Source organism: Pelobates fuscus, chromosome 3 (genome assembly GCF_036172605.1).
Source record: "Pelobates fuscus isolate aPelFus1 chromosome 3, aPelFus1.pri, whole genome shotgun sequence".
Classification (NCBI taxonomy): Eukaryota; Metazoa; Chordata; class Amphibia; order Anura; family Pelobatidae; genus Pelobates; species Pelobates fuscus.
The window spans coordinates 328,118,133-328,140,213 of NC_086319.1; the positions used below are offsets into that span (position 1 = coordinate 328,118,133).

At 39.3% G+C, this 22,081-nt stretch overlaps 1 protein-coding gene across 2 annotated transcripts in view; it reads right to left on the minus strand.

The window, feature by feature from the left end:
- Positions 1-22,081, minus strand: part of LOC134603235 (transient receptor potential cation channel subfamily M member 7-like) — an 81,219-nt gene that overhangs the window by 47,226 nt on the left and 11,912 nt on the right. For both annotated transcript variants that reach the window (XM_063449009.1, XM_063449010.1), the window contains exons 2-6: positions 6,923-7,002; positions 6,353-6,391; positions 4,317-4,515; positions 2,056-2,269; positions 142-266 (exon numbers count right to left, since the gene is read on the minus strand). In XM_063449009.1, coding sequence (XP_063305079.1) covers positions 142-266; positions 2,056-2,269; positions 4,317-4,515; positions 6,353-6,391; positions 6,923-7,002 — 657 coding nt within the window. The remainder of the gene's footprint in view (positions 1-141; positions 267-2,055; positions 2,270-4,316; positions 4,516-6,352; positions 6,392-6,922; positions 7,003-22,081) is intronic.

The window sequence follows — 22,081 nt, forward strand, 5'->3', positions numbered from 1 at the left end:
AATGAGCATAACAATATTATGATTGCATTATGGCTGGGTGGCAACATGGGAAATGTTCTTCACAAACATCCATATTGCCAACTATCATATTGATAGCCATCACTACAGTAAACCCTTTAAAGCTTGAGATATTTAACTTACATCTCTTCCAATTAGATCATTACGGTTTTCAATTAATCCCCAAGGAGCTATACCAATTGTGCATATCTTTCGGGATGATCTCGATGCGTGCTCTTTAAGTGCATCTCCAACATGTTTTGCAACTCCTGTGTAAAAATAAATAAATATATATATATATATATATATATACACACATACACATAATAATATATATATATAAAATTATACATAATAATATATATAATATATACATAATAATATATATATAAAATTACTACATAATTTAGTTTCCGGAGAGAAATTTTAAAATTTGCAAACCTAAAACCACAGTCTCAAATGACTTTACATTTATTTTATAGATACTGTATCCAGGGCACTGTACAATGGATTAGCAGTTATGCACAAGTTAGGTGTTTTAGACTGTATAGTATTTAGATATAAAAGGCCATTGATAAATGAGTCCTACCTGCAAACATAAAATTAGCATATGTAATTTTGAATGTTTAATATGGAATGTATACTGTGTATTGATATGTATTGCTTACCATATTTAAAATTAATATACTACAAATATAAAATAAATAAAATCTGTAGCAAATTTAAAAGATCGCCCCAGGCTTCAGGTATTTTTCTCCACATGCACGTCCCAACTGGCTTCCTGATTGGAAGATCTACTATGTATTAAACACCAACTAGAAATCAGTGTAATCTGAACTGCTGACTTGACTCTGCCCACGGCCAATCACAGTCCTTCAAACACATACTATGGTAAAGGAGAGCAAACAAGAGACCCATGATTGGCTGTTGGCCCCGGCCATATCTGTAATTTCACTCACACTGAGCTCTCATTGGCTGAGAATAGGTTAAGCGGGGGCAGAGTTACAATACAGAAAGCAACATTTTTATAATTTTTTCTCTTTTCAATGCAAAAACTACAGATATTTGAATGTGTAGAAAAAGTCAAAATGTGTAGGAGGCGAAAAAACAATGAAGCAGGGTTGGTGCCTTGAGAATGACAAGAATGTACTTTTTATACAAATTAATTAGCAAGATGACCTTGAATGCTTACAATGAGAATTGAAAACCAAAATCATCTTGAGTTTTTAGCAATCACCCTTTACATAGATTAACCCCTTAAGGACACATGACATGTGTGACATGTCATGATTCCCTTTTATTCCAGACGTTTGGTCCTTAAGGGGTTAAAACAATTATGAACACTGGATATGATCCCACTTGATGAAGTAGAAATGCAGCAGTTTTCACAAGTATTCAGTCCACATCTTTGATGTGCAGCTTCTTTTCAGCTAATCTGCACTGGAATAACCCCATACTAGATCAAGCACGCAGCATGGTGGTACTAAATTTTAGACAGAATTTGAGCTGACATTTAACATTTGGCTGGTGAAGAACAACTGTGACGACTGCTTGTTTGCTTTGCGAGTTCCATTTATTAGGTTATTAAACTAGGTATTATTCAAACATACAGCCTAGCTATAAAAGAATTGTATTCTGATAAAAGCAGACGTGAGACTCTATTTAAAGAAGAGAAATTTGCCAACCACAATTCGTTAACTATATAAGTGCCTCGAAATGTCTGCATCTTACACAATCAAAGGCCTGATCAATCAATATATTTTTCCTAAAATGTGTGTGTTAGATAATAGATAAAAGTATTTTGAAAAGCCTTTATTAATAATAATAATGTACAGCAACTGATTCTTCTAACAGCTTGTAACTTAGTACTACACATCGTAAATAATTCTATACGTACAACTCTATGCAAGATTTACCAACCTTGATGACACCACATAATGCCACAATATAAAGAGCTTTACCCACTAATTTGCTGCAAAACACTTTTTTATAGGTCTTTTAACATGGTTTAATGGTTAAATTAAAACGGTTAAAAAAAAAAAAAGTCCTATATTTTACCAGCATTAACTCCTCCAGTTATTATCCAGGCTCCTGTGGTCACTGCTGCTTTGATTAGACCTTTGCCAATTAATTGTTTGATGCGTGGGTGAAGCTCAAATTTTTGCGTTCCGCCATGTACGGAAATCAAGAGTTTGGGTAATTCCATTTGCCATTCTTTTAATAGCAGCTGTAGGATGGTTTCGGGCTTAGAGTCAAAAGACAATCTAATATACTGTAGACAAGGATACAAATAAATTGATTAATGCAAAAAATAAATTTATTTATTTTTAAACAGTTGTACCTTGTTTCTAAAACTTGGTTAATGTAAATTAACTATACTGGATGTGTTAAAAGTATGTGGCGGAACCTACAGCTAAATTAGTCTCTTTTGCCCTATTTCGACTATTTTATTTTTTTCAGTTCGGGAGTTAGAGTATGCGAACACCCTCCATTCGTCTCCCGAACAAAGACCACCGCTGTACCACTTTAGAATGTTCACACCAGCAACTTAAGTGCAAAACCGAAAGGGAAGTAATTCATGAATGCTTGCTTGCTTCCCCTGGTTGGCAGCCATTTCATATAACCGAATGCACGTGGTCGTCGAAGGAGTGGCGGACATTTTGACTCCTGAACATGGGCAGCGGCACTTAATCGTCAAGCGCCTGGAACTATTTTAGGCTAGGCACTCGCACGAACCACAGTAAAGGTTAGACCGCTGCCCGTTCTACTTCCCGACCAACGATGCAACAATGTTTGGGAGATGGGAACTACCGAACAGGGGGAGCAGTCGTACCCTGAAATTGGGGGAATCCCTTGCATGGTGTTCACACAAGAATCCCCGAACAGAGACTGGCCAGGACACCCATTTCCCTGGAACTGTTTTAGGCTAACGCATCGTGTTCGGCCGGTGAAACATCTCTGAGGAGATGTTACAAAGCAGAGGCGCAGCGGACCTCCTGCAGTCACTACAGCCCTTGCGGGCCTCACAGAGCATGCACTCAGCGCCTGTGACAGCGAACACGCTGAAAGAAATGCTCACCGACCTCCAAAAAACACTGCAGGCCGATATGGCCACGATCCGGACCGACCTTACAGGCATGGTCTGACGGCTGACAACCGTGGAGACGGTGTCAGAAACCCACGCAAAGTCACTTAAAATTCTAGAAGCGGAGGTGCAAGCCTTAAGGAAGCAACAAACTACTTTGGAGCAACGATTTGCGCAAACAGAAGATGCCAGGCGCCGCACTAACATTAAAGTGCGCGGGCTTTCAGAAGAAATACCTACCACGGAGCTCCCGCACCTTATGAGAAGATTGGTGGAGTCCCTCTTGCAACCCAAACAAGCAAAAAGCATATCATTTGAGGGGGTGTTTCGAATTCCGAAGCCAAGAGGGGCCCCGGAACAAGCATCCAGGGATGTGGTGGTATGCTTCCACTCCCTCAGTTACCCTTACGAGCTCAAAAAGGGTTAACGAGCATTTTTCTGCCTACCACTCCTACTAGATGACGATAGTTTGCAAACACGACCGCTCACGACCCCCCGCCTCTATACCACAATAGCACCTGTGGGATACATCAGAGGCGTAATACATCTTTGGGGCTAAGGGCCAATTGCCACACGTACCCGCATAGCCCACGAGAACTACACACTACCAAGGGCAATGGAACCCTCCACACTGAGCCTACACTGTGCCATACTCACATTTCTAGAACGGCCCCACTAGCTTCCACTCCCCGTGACACTCGCTAAATTTTTATTGGCCTACTGACCTCATGGCAGACCTGTGCGTAGACGACTATGAATCCCACTTATGGGGATTAACACACGTAGGTTACAGACCATACACACGATGGAACACCCATGCGAGATATCCACGGTTATTGACATCTTAGACACCGCGGCACACCAGCCAGACATACACCTTGTGTCATTCAAGCACTGTTAGTATACGCTGGAGTCTTAATGATTGATGAGAAGTAATATCTAAAATGTGCGACACATCATGCCATTACCTAACATGTATATATTCGCTTTTGTATACGCTGTTGTGGCGTCCTGAAACGGTTATGTACCTACCCGCACAACGAAAAATAAAGAATTAAAAAAAAAAAAGAATAACATACCGCTTGCATAAAATCTCACTTTTACTTTACATATATAAAAACTAAAATACATTTAAAAAAAGAGAATCACATGGAACACAGACAAAAAGGTATAAATAAGAAAACAGCAACAACAGAATAACCTGGAAGCTGCTGTACATTAATGTTTAAAATACCTTTGCTCTGTATGAATGAGAACCACCTTGAAAGTTTATAACACCATATGCATCTGTCGGGCTTTCTTCTGTATTATTTTCAACCGACCACTCTTGTGCCTCTTCATTTAAATTTTCACCTAGTTTCAGATCGGAGTATTTCATGGCCACGCTCGCTGTGAAGCATGCATGCTGTCTGACCAAACGGCCGCAGCAGCATCTGTAACAAGGAATAACATATTATGGCTTAATGTGAGCCAAAAACTGTTCTAACATAGTAAAAGTGTTTTAAATTTTAACTTTAAATACTAAAAAAAAAAAAGTTTATTTCGAGGTAAAGAGAATACAGTGAAAAATACATTTCTTCAAAAATAAAAAAAATGGTTAAAAAAGGACAAAAAATTAAAATAAAAGAATACACAGAACTGACAACTTACACAACAAATTTGTAACTGCATTTCTCATGATAAAACCAAGTCAACACAAATCTGCTCTAAACACCTTACTGATAATATGCTTAATTATCTTAGCACCCTAAATCAATAGGGTGTGTGATGAAAATGCAGAATTCTAGAAACAAAGGTAGTTTGTGGAGCTCAGAGCACCATCACTGGAAACTGGTATATCAGCAGACAGAGGCATGCTTCTTTCGGTTTACCCAATGGTATTAAAGGGACTCTATAGTCACCATATAAAAGCAAGAAAGACAGGTCCCCCAGCCTTCCTTCTTGCTTTTATATGAACTTTCATTAATTAAAAAAAAAAATTCGGTGTTTTTATATTAAAAACTTACCTCCGTTCCAGCGCCGAGCTCCCCGCTAGGCCGCGCCCCCTTTTTCGTCAAAATGACGAAATCGCGGGGCCCAATGGGACGGCTTCGCGCTGGACCAATCGCGTTCTTCATAGAGCGGCATTGAATGCCGCCCTATGAAGAACCTGAGCGCTTTACCGCGCATGTGCGCGGAATGCGCGTTCGCGAGCTGAGCTGTCTGACTGACAGCTCAGCTCGCTTTCTAAAATTATCAATAAGGGGGGGGACCTACTGTCCCCCCCCGGCCCCCACCCCTATGCGGCGGGTGGGGGCCCGAAAATTATCAATGAGGGGGGACCTACTGTCCCCCCCGGCCCCCACCCCTGAGCGGCGGGTGGGGGCCCTAAAATTATCAATAAGGGGGGGGACCTACTGTCCCCCCCCCCAGCCCCCACCCCTGTGCGGCGGGTGGGGGCCCTAAAATTATCAATGAGGGGGGGACCTACTGTCCCCCCCCGGCCCCCACCCCTGAGCGGCGGGTGGGGGCCCTACAATTATCAATAAGGGGGGGACCTACTGTCCCCCCCCGGCCCCCACCCCTGAGCGGCGGGTGGGGGCCCTACAATTATCAATAAGGGGGGGACCTACTGTCCCCCCCCGGCCACCACCCCTGTGCGGCGGGTGGGGGCCCTAAAATTATCAATGAGGGGGGACCTACTGCCCCCCCCGGCCCCCACCCCTGAGCGGTGGGTGGGGGCCCTAAAATTATCAATAAGGGGGGGGACCTACTGTCCCCCCCCCGGCCCCCACCCCTGTGCGGCGGGTGGGGGCCCTAAAATTATCAATGAGGGGGGACCTACTGCCCCCCCCGGCCCCCACCCCTGAGCGGCGGGTGGGGGCCCTAAAATTATCAATAAGGGGGGGGACCTACATCGGACGAGAGGCCTTTTTAGGGCCTCTGAACTCGGAAGTCCCTCTGGTGGCCGTCTGATTGACTGCAACAAGAGGTGTTCCAAGCTTCCAATGTAAACACTGCATTTTCTCAGAAAATACAGTGCTTACAAGAAAAACGCTCCGGGTAGCTGTAGCACTCACCTGAACAACCTCATTAAGCTGAAGTTGTTCAGGTGACTATAGTGTCCCTTTAAGCAAGTGATCAGAACCTATACAGTTGGTTCCTTTAGCATCAACTAAACAAAATTTCCACCTGGGTTGCATTCATTTTCATAACAGAATTATAGATTTTTAACATTTTTTGTATGTTGTATATATTTCGTAAAGAACGGGGTTAAAAAAATATTCTAACCTCACAAGTTGCTGGCAAATCTGACATCCTGGAAGGCATCTGTAGAAGAAAGATAAAGATTCAACAGCAAATTGTTACAACGTGTGTACAGGAACTAATACAGTTACAACAGTCAATTCTTCCTCACAAATATAACTAGCCTAACCAATTTATTATATTATAGGATATTGGAAAGCCAAGACACAATGAACATTTATGACACAAAGACATTTATAAATGCAGGATTAAACAGTCAAGTAATATGGAAAGTAAACAGCATTCCAATTACTCATTTGCAAACTTTCCACTATGATCAACACAGAGATAAAAATGTAAAAATAAATAAATAAATACAAATCCACTACCCCATATCATAGGAACACAGTTAAGCATTGCTTGCATAAATAGCTTGACGAAATAGAAATACACAATCATTTGAAACAGAAATACAATAAAATGCTTAATTATCTAATTATTTTGTCCTGTGAGCATTTATCACCTAACTGGAACATGCCAGGCACAATAACCACTAGAGCCGGCTGTAATCTATAACTTGTGAATCATAATCAAAATGATAAACATAAAACATACCTGTGTGGGTCCTTTGAGCTTGGAATTATATAGTTGCATTCCCTCTTGGTGAATGTATTGTCTATCCAAGATTTCTGGGACTGGAAAATAAAAGTGGAGAGATATGCTGTGATTCTGTTGTACACAAAGAAAAAAGTATTTTAGATTGTTTAGAAGAATGGAGAGGGGTAATGATGTTAATTAACAATAACTAGGCCAGAGGCAGGTGATTCAAGATGGACGATCGGGCACCATCTTTGCAATTTTGGAGTTCCACCATTTATAAAGCAGGCACCTAGGACCCCCTGGCACTTAATTGAGATGAAGCTATTATGGTAGCTGCAGATATCCTTTAATGGCTAACTTGAAATGGACATTTTATTTTATGCTGTAGACTATATTATACATGTTCCAAGGTCACGGGCTTGTTCCAGTTTTATATCCATAAAACAAACTACCACTGAAGACATGTATGATTACACCTCTATCATGGATAAGATCTATACAATCAATTTAAAAGGCCCTCTGGCCACATGACCATTCCATATAAATGAAATTGATATGGGGCCTGTGGTCCCTGGGCATTATCTCACCTTGCAGTGTTATATGGCTTTTAAAAGGTTTAGCATCTAAATTAGGTTATTATCCAGTCACGCCGCCTCCCATGCCTCTCCTCAGCTGCTAGACTCATGCATAGGATGACAGCGCCAGTTGTCGCTCACAGGATATCACTGACCACCTAAGTCATTACTTCCATATTAGAGGAGTGAGTTAGGAGACCTCATGATGGGCTTCTGTTTAAGTTTGACACTAAGGTAAGGGACTACAGGTCCCATTACAACCTAATTGAAATGTGGTCATGCAAATTGTGACAGTTTCTGCTTGGGAGTATAACACCACCTAATCTCTAGAAGACTAGGAACCAGGATATGTACGTCCCAGTCTGAGTTTAGAGCCCACCGGCTGCATTGATATAACCTGTGCATTATACATCACGAGGTGCAATCATCATTCTACAAATCCAAGCAATCTTCCACATCTAGCTGTGGAAAATAAAGAGTCCTAACAACTATTTTCCACTTAAACACGTCTTTCCACAAACCAGTTTAAAAAAAATAAAAATATACCAAACAGACTAGTATAGTCATTAAAATAAGCCTATTTTTCAGCAAGTTAGCAATAGTTATCACTTTAAGATCAAGCGATGTCTCAGCAGGGACGTTTTTAACCAGGACATGCAATACGACCTCTAGACCCTCATTGACGGTTACTGATTATATATACTCCATTACATATGTGAACATGTGATCTCAGCAGCCAATCAGAATCTGATTGCCAAGCACCAAGATGGGGCAGCACAATGAACCTGTATAAAAGCACATGCCCACAGTGATAGAAAATGTTAGTTCTAACTAGAAATGTTGCAAGGATCAAAAAAATAAAAAAAAGAACATTTTAAAATCATTACAAAACATTATAGACAGTTTTTAAAATATCTCAGGGTGTTCCACAGAGTTTTCAGATAAATGTGCTATGTTAAGTCACTGTATAAGGAACAATATTTTCTCTGCATATTTCACTAGTCAAACTGCTAGCATCCTCACGGTTTTCAGAGGGAGATGAGCAAATCTCAAAACTCAACAGCAGGTCCATTTAATGGATCAGATGAATAAAACTGATAACACTGCAGCTATTGGCTTATTGATTACTCATGGTTTTTGAAGATTAGGTTTGCACACATCTCCATGCAAAAACCATGAAATGAATGCCCTAAATCGCTTTTTTTATGCAACTTGCTGTTTTATGTTAACCTGGCTCCACGCTGGCTACTGTGAGATCAATACTTTTTGATTAACAATTAAACAAAACACTTTTTATATCTGTTAGTTTGAACAATGAATGTGTATTTAAAAAGGAGAGAATATTTAATTTTGCTACACACCAAGAAAGAAACACACACACACACGTGGCAATGTGTAGTGCAGTTGAAAAATAAATAAAAACATTTTCTATAGAATCGGTGGGGTTTATTCACAAACTGTGAGAGGTGGCTGAAATACCCACCAAAATAGGGTTGAGGGGAAAAAAAAATAATAAAAAACATCAAATCTCAACTACACTAGCCTACACTTCGCAGCTCCTCCCCAATTTAGGGAACAAACCCAATGTATCCCTGGCGAAAAAGCTATAAAACAACATAGTACTTTAGGTGACCCAAAATAAACTCCCATATTTGCTCATGTACTGTAATAAAATATATTTACGTATTGCCGAGGATATGTATTCTGTATAAATAAGAATAATGGAAAAGCACCATTTTAAAATATTACAGCAGAAGTGTGAACTACAATTAAGCAATGTCTAAGCTCCTAATAAGCACTCCTCAAAAAATCCTGGCACTGCCATTTTAGAAAATTGATGTAATTTCAAGTAAAATTATAATGTTGGGATGTGTTTGTTAATGAGTTCATAACCACCTAGACCTCTTAATTTGATAGTGCCAGGTCCCTGGTAAACTTCTAGACAGAAAATGAAATGTTAGGCAGCATTGTAAGTATAACCACTTTAAAGATGCTGAATGTGGAATTATGGACCTATAAATCCTATTATGCCTCACTTACACTCCATAAGACCTAGAAAGAACTGTGCACAGACAAGATGAGCAGCACACATTCCTCTCTTATTTCTCTTCCATTTTGGAAGCAACAGAAGACGGAAAAAAAGTGTATACCTGTGGAACTTAAGCAGAACAAATATTCACAGTGCAAGAGAATACAGAGAATGAACAGCAGCCCAAATAGCTTGCATTTCGTTTGGTCCCCACTCAGTTTAAACTGGGTTTCTCTCATCTTGCTTCATTAAGGGAAAACCTAAAGCATTGGCATATCAGACCGATACCACTCAAAAGGGCAGTACAGATCTAAAATGCAGGCTGACATCCTCTGCACTAGAGACACAGTAACCCCAGTTTTGTTAGTTCTAGTCAATAACCCCCTAGATATAGTGAACAAGGGACCACATCTGGATTACTGTTTTACCCAAGGGAGAGCAGAAATGGACCCTTTCATCACTGTGCCAATACCTCATTGACAAAGTCTAACAAGGCTAAAACTATCATCTTGGGTTGTTATATCTCTTGTGCATTTTGGATCTGGATCAACCTCCTGGGTGTGACTAATCTGATATGCAAATAGCTAAGGTTTTCTTTGTAATGGCACTAGATGAGCTAAAACCATCTTGATAACTAAGCAGGGATCCCCGTAGAGTTGTTGTTTGCTCTCAGTATTCTCTTGTGCCCCGTTTTTATTTGTTTGTTCTACTCTGTTATCACACTCTGTGTAAGACTAATCACCTACAAAGAAAAAGTGCAACAACGTATTTGTTTCTTCAACAGAAGAGCCTATTGCAATATAGACGTAATGTAAACTGCAAAAGTGAGAATAGTGTAGTTCGGCTGATCTCTATGGGGGGTGGGGGAGAATACAAAAATGAAATAAAAGGACAGTATAATCTGTAAAATAAATATTAAAAATGTTTAAAAGGCCAAAGTTTTATTTCTCATTTAAAAAAAAATTAAAAATAAAGTTATACATTTTAACCACCACTCTAGACCATTTTTATTTTAAAACAAAAATCTGTTTAGTTGATAAGACATGCATGTATGCATTGGAGTTATAATTTAAAATAAATTGCAAAAGCTGTAGTTATTAACTGAAGCTTTTGTAAATCCCTCCTCATTTTCCCCAAAAGAGAGTAACAGACTCCAGGGGGAATAAGCCTATCAAAGCTAGAAGCCTCTAAATCTGCGTGAACCAACTACAGCGTACGTCTGATCTGAAGTCTCTGAAGGAGGAGGCAACAAACCTCCATGGCTGCAAGTTCAAGTGCATGATGGGTGTGGTCATTAAAAGGGGAACTTTTCATGTATGTTAATCGGGGTGTGGAAATGTAAAAACAAATAAACCTACATACCCAAGGAACCAAGATACTTGTCTTGCCACACGATTTCAATTAGAAAGTTTGGTGACCTTGCTAGGAACAGGACATTGTCAGGGTTATTCATTAAACTGAAACATTTTCACAAATCAAAACCAAATGGAAAAACCCTTTATCTTCGCTAGTAACAACTGGCTATTTTTGTTCATTTTTGCCATACTGATATTATCAAAAAATTGGAAGTGAGAGTATGCCGGCTGTATGTGGGTGCACACGACAGCTGTATGTAGTGTGGGAGTGTGTACACACGCCTGTCGCATATATAGTGTGTGTGTGTGGTTCCCTATCCCACCACTTTTCCTGATAAAATATCTTGGATGCCTGGTGGAATAGAGCATGTGACCTGCACCTACAGCAGGTGCAGACCATAGTAAATACCCAGCTCTCATTGAGTCAGAGCTCAGGTGCCAGGATTCCCAGCCATCTCTCCCCAGCCATTAGTGAGCATGGGACCTCGATGGAGCGATTACTGTGGTTTGCACCCCATGGAGTTGCAGAACAAACAATGTTTCCCCCTGTAATGGACCATCTCAGGCTTACCAGCAGCAACTCTGCACCTTGCCTGTGGCAGGGCTAAAGGCAAAAAGACTGCAAGTTCCAGGTGTCGGACAACAAAAATTCATATTTTCTCCCTTTAATAGCCATTGCCCACTCTTGTCATCCAAAACAAGCAGCATTAAAAACACAAAACCAAATATGTCCCATTCACTACCTTTACAGCCCAAACATTTAGACATGCCATGAGCCCCAAAACAGTTCTTAATCCTGGAGGGGTGAGAACTGATCAAAGCTATTTATGTTATTAATGATGAAAACTAATACATCACATCAGAAAATAAGTAGATTTAAGAGAAGAATTTTTTTTTTTTAAATTCTTTTTTTTTTTTAAATCTCGTGCAGATGTGCATATGGTAGTAAAGGATATTTTTTCCCCCCCATATTTTAGATCAAAAACTTAAATGTTTTGGTACACAGTGTAGATTCTCTCTCACACCGCTTTATGCATTTAAACAATTAACTAATTTAGAGAGGAAAGTTGACTAAACAGGCATAGGTGTCAGTGCATCCTCAAAATAAATGTAAGTGTACAAAATGTTTTACAAAATTAACAAAACGTTCAATCCATTTATCTATAATGGTTGTGTTTAGCTTTGAACTCAATTAAAACATTAGCCATGCTCAGAACCTCTGACCTCTGAAGCCAGTCTAACAGAGGACGGGTACAATCTTCAAAAAAGAATAGAAATCATTGACACAATTACTCTTAAAAGTGCCATCGTGTGTGCTACATATACAGCAAAATATTATAATTACTTCTAGAGAATTACATTAATAATCAATCAGCAAAATATTACCACTAAACAAATAAATGCAATCTTACATGGAACTGACCTTCAGCTCATAAAACACACAAAAAAAACAAAAAAAACAAATAGGAATAAATAAAAAAATTCTACAAAGAAAAAGGTAATTCCCTAAAATAAGTATTATTCAAAGGAATACTTGATTTTTAAAGCCACAGAAAAAAAAAGAAAGAAATCTTTGCAAATTTTTTGTCTTAACACTTGATTTTCTAAAAAACAAACCTCCATGTATTCTAACTGACAATACTAAAAATAGGGACATGAAAAATTAGAACACAAATAAAATTATATTACCTTTTCAAGATACAGTGTTGCCCTAAATGTATCCTTCAATTCCATGAGTAAAAGGTATTTGTGAAACATAAAAGTACATCTAGATACTCTTCACTCAGATTATAATTTCATGTTTTCAGTTGTGCAGGTCTAAACAAGAATAAACCCAAAGCACAATCAGAGAAAGCAAGGGTATTTAAAAAAAAAAAAAAAAAAAAAAAAGGGACCGATTCGTCATGTGTACCATGCAAATAATAGTAAGTGATAAGTTTTTCCTGTAATTTTCATAAAATACATAAGAAAAAGTAGGGAATCTTCGTTAAGATTCTGGATTTAGTCGACAATCAAAATTTACCCACAATTCTCAGCAAAATCCATCCCACAAAAGGGTAAAAAAAAAATAAAAAAATAATCATACATTAGGGCAGATGAGAACAAAATGGCTGCTTCCAGGTATTGAGATCTGGCACAAGGAATAAAAAAAAAAAATATATATATATATATATATATATATATATATATATATATATATATATAAGCAATTGGGAGAATAGAATCATTAACCCCTTACAGACATTAAAACATTCTAAGCTCCCCTAAAAATACTGAGTTTTAATAATGTTAGGACGGCAAGTAATATAGCCCCGCTTGAACATGAGGCAAAGGATATGTATGGAAGGCAATATTCGTATAAATAAAATAAGACCACACAATAACCACAGACAATGTTTCATTACTTTTCAACGGGCATGGCCGTGGTGTTTATTCAAAGCTTAAGGGGCTTACAACCATAACCATATAACATATGGTTCACCAATTTTCTAAACTTAACTTTATTAACCACCAAATAGCCAGTCAGTCTTGCCTAACCTGACCGCGTTTTATTTCCCGCTCTTTTTCTGCTTGCAACTTTCAATCAATCCCATGCCAGCTCCAGCCCCCAAAAATAGCCGTGTCATCAATTCCGCCCAGATACCTGTCTAACTGACCAACTACCACAAGATGTAAAATTCCTCACATTCAAATCCTAGAAAAAACAGATTAACTCCTTCATTGCCACCATACATATATGCCACAGTGATTAGTGCCTGTGGCTTCTTAACGAATTAAAATAAATACCTGAAGCTCCCCTCTGTCAACTAGGGCCATATTTTGTGGCCCCAGACTGAAAGATAAGCTTCATGCAGTGCTCAAAGTGAGTCTGCACAAGCCCCTTTAAATTATTTAAATAATTTTGGCTGAATAATCACATTCAGCCAAGGTGACAATCAGCATGCACCCAGACAGAGTAAATGAGAGTGAGTGGCTATGCTGGAGTTCTTCCTCTCAAGCTGTAGTTCCGCTGTACTATGTGAGCGGAGAAATCCTTCTGCTGATCTAAGTACTGATGTCAGCAGAATTCAGGTAAGTGATAGACAAGGGTAACGGTTAATGTTGGGTTAAAATTAATGTAGGTATACAAGTTAGTATAAGTATAGGGTTAGGTAGGGGTAGTGTTGGTATAGTGTTCCATTAAATAAAAATCAGAGTTGATAAAGGACTAATTTAAGTTCTTTTTCTTTAGATGCACTTTATAGGCAGGAGAAGAGCACCCCCCAGCATGAAACACCACACTGAGGTAACAAAGTTTAGACAGGGTGAATGGGACAGCATTTATTATCATTAAAGAAGAATTGCTGCAACTCCAAAAGATCAGATAATGCAGATACGCTGGAATGTATTTTCTCTTTTCATATATTTCAATCGATGTATAAATAAAAAGTAATAGAAATGTTTCCTTGGTGCTGGACTCTTCCCAATTGAAATCATTTGCACACATGGTAATTCCAAACAGTCCACAAGGAAAACGATATGAAAAAATTGCACATTTAGAAAAAAATAGGAACACATGGCATCACACTGAAACAGGAGGAGGAGGAGGAGAGTCCCCCACCTGGCGCTGGAAAAAAAGGGGACATTTAACCCCTTCAACCCCCTAGAGCCCAGCGGGAGGGGGGCCCTGAGGGTGGGGGCACCCTCAGGGCACTATAGTGCCAGGAAAAGGAGTATGTTTTCCTGGCACTATAGTGGTCCCTTAAGTTAGTGTAAATTGGATGTATTTACTACACATTTTAAAAGCAGGTGTTTTAACTCCAACAACAGAAATCAACTTATATAAACTACACACTGTTGTTCGGCCTTATTTATGTACGGTTTGTACTTATATGTGACCCCAAGTATAGCTGCACTGCATTACCGTCACCATATTTGCAAGACTTATCGTATCAATAACAAAACAAAGAAAATAATAAAATCAATGTTAATAGCTCCCAATTGATTCCTCTTCTGCAACTGTCATTAGTCTAATACTATCCTTAACTTTTTGTGTCATTTTACCCCACTCCCTCTAGCATGTAAGCTCATTGAGCAGGGCCCTCAACCCCTCTGTTACCGTGTGTCCAAATTGTCTGGTTACAATTACATGTCTGTTCGTCCACCCATTGAAAAGCGCTGCTGAATTTGACGGCGCTCTATAAATATCATAATAATCAACAAATTTAATTGAACAATTTTAAAATTGCATGGAAGAGAAAATGTGGCTTTGGTAAACTCATGTATTTTCACAATACAGAGATAGATATAAAATTGAAATAGATATGGTACATAGACACACTGAGTATATTTGAAGAATACAGAAACTGCACATTTTATTATGCACACGGTTTAAAAATAAACTGCCCCTCACGTTTTGTACTAGACTGAAGTGCATGTGACATGTCACAGGTCTGCCTTTGCTTAGCACAAAAGAGTTTAAGCAATAGCTTAAAGGCAGAAATTCCTTGCCACCAAATATCCTTATCTCACAATCTACACTCACATAGTGGAAACTAAAAAAAAAAAAATGTAAAAGTTCAAAAGAGAAGGAAGGAAAAAAAAGAAGAAAAAGTTTATCCAGTTCTGTAATCTACAACAACATGCTGAAAAATGTTTAGCAAAATTAAGGATTTTTTTATTTTAGTTACATATACATACATTTCAGCCGTTTCTACTATTTAAATGTACAAAGTGTAGATTATATATTTATAGAATACTGCGATTGTATCCACCTGCAAGTTTGTATATATTACTTCTCAAACGAGATACACCTGACATCCTTATTTAATAACCTCATTCAATTCACACAAAAATAAATAAGTATAAAACCTTTTCAATAATAAGGAATTAAAGTGCATTAACACATACTGTTCGAATCAGTAAAAAGAAATACTCTAGGTCCTATCATAAAACTTAAAGGGGAGCTGTCTCTTGAGGATTTTTAAGGTGTTTATCCCAATTAATTAACACATATGTACTTGTGAGGTGTGAGAAAAAAAAAAAATTATAGCACTTACCTTCCCAGCAGCTCTCTTCAGCTCCCCTATCACTCGTGGCCTGTGTGCCGTGCAGAGCGTTGCCATGGAAACCCGTGGCAACGATCTGACGGCTGTGGGACAAGCGAGATTTAGACAGGGGAGCTGAAGGGTGCTGCTGGGATGTTAAGTAAGTGCTTGCTGGGCTGATACCGATATTGCTGAAAATACAGAATATCGGCCGATAAGATCTGCCAGACCGATAATCGGTCGATCCCTAATACACATACATACACACCTATATATAAATAAAACTCAATGCCTCTTCATTGTTCAACTTGGTGCCTCCATTTTAGGTCCCTGATAATCATGTATTTCTCCTTCACATTTGCAATGTGTGTTCTGGCTGTGCCTGGACTGAGCTGGATTGTGAGGTCATTTGTTAATTCTATTACCTAAATTTAATGAATGAAAATGGAGCATGACATTAAAATGTAATATGTTATGGTAAGGCTATATTAAAAGGGGCACTCTAATCAGCATAACCACTGAATGTAAGTATGTGTGTTCTTCACAGTACACAGATACCAGTGTGAATTTAATTCGACCTGTGAGGCATTGCTTGGGTTAATGCAGCTAATCATTGCCATCCAACAAAAACAGAGGATTGCAGCCAGAGACTAATAGTAATATTGCAAAGAATGCCCCTTCTAAAAAATAAAATAAGACATTTTAGAAACCTCTGATGATGGAAAAGTAATTTCACTCAGGAACGTCGGCATTAGCAACATCCAAGCAGGAGGCCAGGCCACGTAAAGATCCAGAACCATTGTTATGGTCAAACTACTCAAATATTGTTTAACCAAGGATCAGGGACAGTGCCTGCAGTCTAATAGTGCCATAATCGGTATACTGGCATACAGTGATTATGTTCTCGTGACTGACCTATTAAAAAGTGGACATTTGACAAAAATTAAAATAGCTCAATCTTCAAATTACCTTTTTATTTAAACATACAACTATCAAAATTAATGGTTGACGTCAACACATGATTGCTTTGCTTGAGCTTAAATAGATAAATATTAAGAATATGTCCAATATGGCTGTTAAAGAGTCAACTATTTCCTAAATGATTACGATTTCCAAATATAAAAGAGACACATACATGTACAACAGTACCAAGTAACCTGATGGTGGTGCAGAACATCTAAGCACAACACGCTTAAAAGTTTAAAAAAGAAAAAAAAAGTCAACAAAAAGGCCTGCTTATTTCCACAATTACCAGGATACGCCAAAAAAAATAAAATAGATCATCTATTATCAGGGGCTAATAGAAAGACACAAAGATAGATTTAGAAATCATTTAAACAAAGATCATATGTAAATAATTCAAACTGGTCAGTGTTGATTTACAGGATGATATTGCATTAGTGATGCCAAAGACTGCTTAGCCATCTTGTGTAGCATAAAGGTCTGGAGACATGAATTAATATTCTATGTCAATACCACACAATGTACAGTGAAAGCATCTACTAAACATGTTAATCCTTTGCTGCTATTTGGCAAAAACTTCATTTTCATCATGTAATATTCAGATATCAACAGCCTAAAACATGTTTTGCTTATTATTTCCACTAAGTGGCCCAAAGTGGATCTTAACTCGTGACAAGCCACAGGGTCTTAAAATAAACCACTTTTTTTTTTCTCTAAACCACATATATCTACTGGTTTTTCAAAGTAAATGAGATACACAATTTAAAATTTAAATAGTTTGTCATCCTCAGGAAGATGCAAGTAATATCCTGGGAAACGATTATATTATATCTCTGACTTGATGAAGAAATAGAGTTACCGTAATAACTATTAAAGGACCACTATAGTGCCAGGAAAACACACTTGTTTTCCTGGCACTATAGTGCCCTGAGGGTGCCCCCACCCTTAGGGTCCCCCTCCCACCGGGCTCTAGAGGGTGGAAGGGGTTAAACTTGCCTCTTTCTCCAGCGCCGGGTGGGGAGCTCTCCTTCTCCTCTCCTCCCTCTTCTTCAGTCACCGGCTGAATGCGCGGCAAGAGCCGTGCACGCATTCAGCCAGTCTCATAGGAAAGCATTATCAATGCTTTCCTATGGACGCTGGTGTCTTCTCACTGTGAAAATCACAGTGAGAAGCGCGGAAGCTCCTCTAGCGGCTGTCAGTGAGACAGCCACTAGAGGATGGATTAACCCATAGGTAAACATAGCAGTTTCTATGAAACTGCTATGTTCACAGAAAAAAGGGGTTAATTCTAGCTGGACCTGGCACCCAGACCACTTCATTAAGCTGGTCCTTTAAGGTCTACATAACAGATACAGATAAACAAAGATACATCTCAAGCATTGTTTATTTGATCCAAAATTCGGAGAGTTGCACAGCCTCTTAAATTGACTGAAAGAAAATGGTATTACGAGTCTTGAGTCAAAGTCACACCATCACAAATGTAATACTTACACAGATCAGCTATGCACAGTTTCCAAACTGAAGTCTTCCATTCCAGATCACCTTCATGAAGTCGAGATTTGTAGACAGTTTACTAATTTGTAAGTTACATTTTACAGAATTAGGATAATTTAATACCTCCATAACCAACTGCAAAGTTGCCAAGTCACAAAAGGGTTTCCTTTTCATTTCAATATTTGGTTGCATTGAACGTGGTTCTAACTACAAAACTCTTGCACTGTAAAGGGCAGAGGGACAAACATCACTTGTTTTGGACAGGCTATACATGTGCAATAAAAAATGGCCATCTTTCTCTACCTATTCCAGATCCTCCAGTTAGATAAAGACTTCTCTTACACCATAAAAACCATACATCCTGGGGGGCGGAGCCTGACTAGCAAGAGGAGCGGACGTGTGTGCCCTGGGCTCCTGCTATGAACGCAAATAAAACAGGTTTTATCCGAGGAAAAACGAAGACTAAACCCACTGACAGGCAATACAGATCCCAGAGGGGACACAGCGATATACCCCAAGACCTTCCTAAACTGCCAAGTCACGGAAGACCGGAGGGACACCGATGCGGCCTACTAAACCGACCGGAGCTGGGGAGAGGCGGATGATCTCCCTGCCTCCTGGTAAACGAGAACACACAATCTCCTACCCACCCACCCCCCCCCTCCCCACCCCCTTTGGGTCTTCCCGGTCCCCACTCGACTGCCTTACTCAAACAACTCGATAGGCTAACCTTGCACGGGGTCCAAGTACCTGAGGAGACCCTACCTAAAATGGTGACTACCACATGGCCGGCAGAGACGGCATGCGAACAACGCGAACCAGCCCTTCGCTCTGTGGACCGCATGTTACAGCGGCTAAATGAGCATTTCCACCAGTTATGGATAAACTTGGAGACCGACATAATCTCTATACCGCTCCAGCCTCGAAATGACAGACAGGGTGACAGGCGACAGAGGGAGTGGAGGACCCCCTCGGGCCTAACTTACCTTGACAATGTAAATTGTAATAAACTGAACAAACAAACACTGATGGTGTTTGTTCATCTGAAGTTTCTATTAATTCCTTTGTCTTTCTGACGAATTAAGGAATATACGAAATTCCCGTCTGATTTCGGACAATAGTGAATGCCCAAGTATTTAACTGGGCATGCGTGGGAATTTCACAGCGCTATCTAGTGTGGGCAGATGACATGTCCCACAGGGACTTCATCTGCCCACACAAAGATGGCGGCGCCCAGGACCTAGGCCCGGGCATGAAATTAAGATTTTAAAAATTGGTAATATGGGAGGCTTAAGGGCAATTAGATGTAGTGGAGACGGGAGGGGGGGTTAAAAAAACAACTGGATTCGGCATGACAGTGCCGTTCTAAAGGGACTCTCCAGTGCCAGGAAAACAAATCAGTTTTCCTGGCACTGCAGGTCCCCTCTCCCTCCCACCCCCCATCCCATGTTGCTGAAGGGGTTAAAACCCCTTCAGTGACTTACTTGTATCCAGCGCCGATGTCACCCGAAGCTGGTTCAGGATCCGCCCACGCTCCTCCCCCTCCGTCATCCGGCGGGGGAGACCTATTGCGCATGCACGGCCACCGGCGGTGGAGACCTAATGCGCATGGAAAGCATTGAAAAATTATTTTAATGCTTTCATATGGGGATTTCAATGACGCTGGAGGTCCTCACATAGCGTGAGGACGTCCAGCGACGTTATAGCACACTTTGTGTGCTATAAACCAGGAAGTGCCCTCTAGTGGCTGTCTACTAGACAGCCACTAGAGCAGGATTTAACCCTGCAAGGTAAATATTTCAGTTTAGGAAAACTGCAATAATTACACTTGCAGGGTTAAGGGTAGTGGGAGTTGGCACCCAGACCACTCCAATGGGCAGAAGTGGTCTGGGTGCCTGGAGTGTCCCTTTAAGTACATTCTAATATATTTGAAAACATTTAGCCTTAGAATAATAAACCACAAAACAGTCTACACAATATGTAACATTAAGAAAAAGATACTAAATGCTTAGTATTAAAATAGTCTGATAATTGATATTGAACCCGTGAACTAGATAAATCCACTAACAAAGTTGCCTGTTTCTTTCCAGTGATCAAAAGAAATGTTGGCTCTCACAGACGGAGTAAAACAATATGCCGATAATCTTTATCCTGAGGAATTTACAGACTTAACATTCTGAATTCAGAAGTCTAGCTACAGTGATCTAGTGCCAGATCCTCAGGTTTCAACACAATCTGAAATGTTCCAGGAAACAACAGAGCTTCCCCCCCAAAAAAGAAGAATATTACACAACAGAAATATTATTGGTGTGAAGACAAAAATAAAAAAAGAAGATAGAGATGTCTCAGCGGTTAATGCTCTAGTTTTCTCTAGTACCTGTTCAAGCTGCAGGTTCAAGTGACAGCAGAGTCTATTTGGCCTTTTATCCTTCATACGTTAATAAAGGAGAACCATTACAGCAACATTCCATGCACCATAACAAACTATGAATTTAGTCACTTGCAAAACCACAGATCACTGAAACTATAAGCTTGCCACCTCGTTCACAGTCATAGGAGGAAACAGTTTTCCCATGCTTGTAGAAGTGTAACTGAATGCCTTGAGCCTGCAAGGTGAAGGCATTCTAAGCAGGTCCCCACCTCTTCAGTGCATTTACCGGTTTGTCAAATACTTTGAGTAGCTGTATGAATTTATTCCAACCTCCATTGAATTAACAAAAGAATAAGTGTTATTTATGTAAATTTAAAGAACACTTTTGTATTTTCTGTTTCAGTGTGCCTATAAGCTGACCCGAAGATCAACTACAAGATCTATTCTTTGAAAAGCAAAAAGCTGAAAGCAAAGAGTTGAGTGGTGATTAGATTTTTATTTTATTTTTTTATTATTTAAATCTGCATTTGATAAAATGTTTTTGAATGAAAAAAAATCTAATTAATACACATTATAAATCAAAGGTTGTTCAGCATTAATTATGGATTAGTTATGTAGCATGAGGCTGCATATTCCTGTAATATTTACATTTTTGGTAAATGAATACCATTAATCCAACTTAATTGAACTTGTACCTGCAAAGAACATGCACTTTTTCAAAGCAAACAAAAAATGTAATAAAATAAACCTACAAAGTTCAGAAAAATACCTCAATCACATAGTTATTCTACAAATCTATGTGCAAACAACTATAGCTTATCTTAAAGGGTTACTCCAAGTACCATGACCACTTCAATGAACCTCTGCACATACCAGGATATTTTATATTGCGGTCAGAGATGTATCAACCTCCAGCAGTGTAATTAGTGCGTCTGTAGTATGCACGGAACAGGAGTTCCAAGCTACCGAATGTCAGTTCTGTGCATATTCGTTGCATGGTGGGTCATCTATTGGAAGAGGGGGCCAATGAATGACCGGTAAGATAGGCACACTAAGGCTAAGGGGGAGAGGGACACTGCACCCAAACCCCTTCAATGAGATGAAGTGGTGTGGGTGCCCCTTAAAAATATAGAAATGTACCTTTAAAGTTATAAAAATCAGCACAAATTAATCTTTACTGCGACTTTTGTCAAATACGTATTTGTCATGAACTAATGCAGGATACTCTTTAATGTTTTAATAATCGTTATTCCCATTTATACTTTGAGACCAGCTGTACATATCAGTATTTTTATTCCTATAAAAAGTCAGCTGACTCAAGTCATGTAGCACACATACAAAAACACAATTGAATCAATTA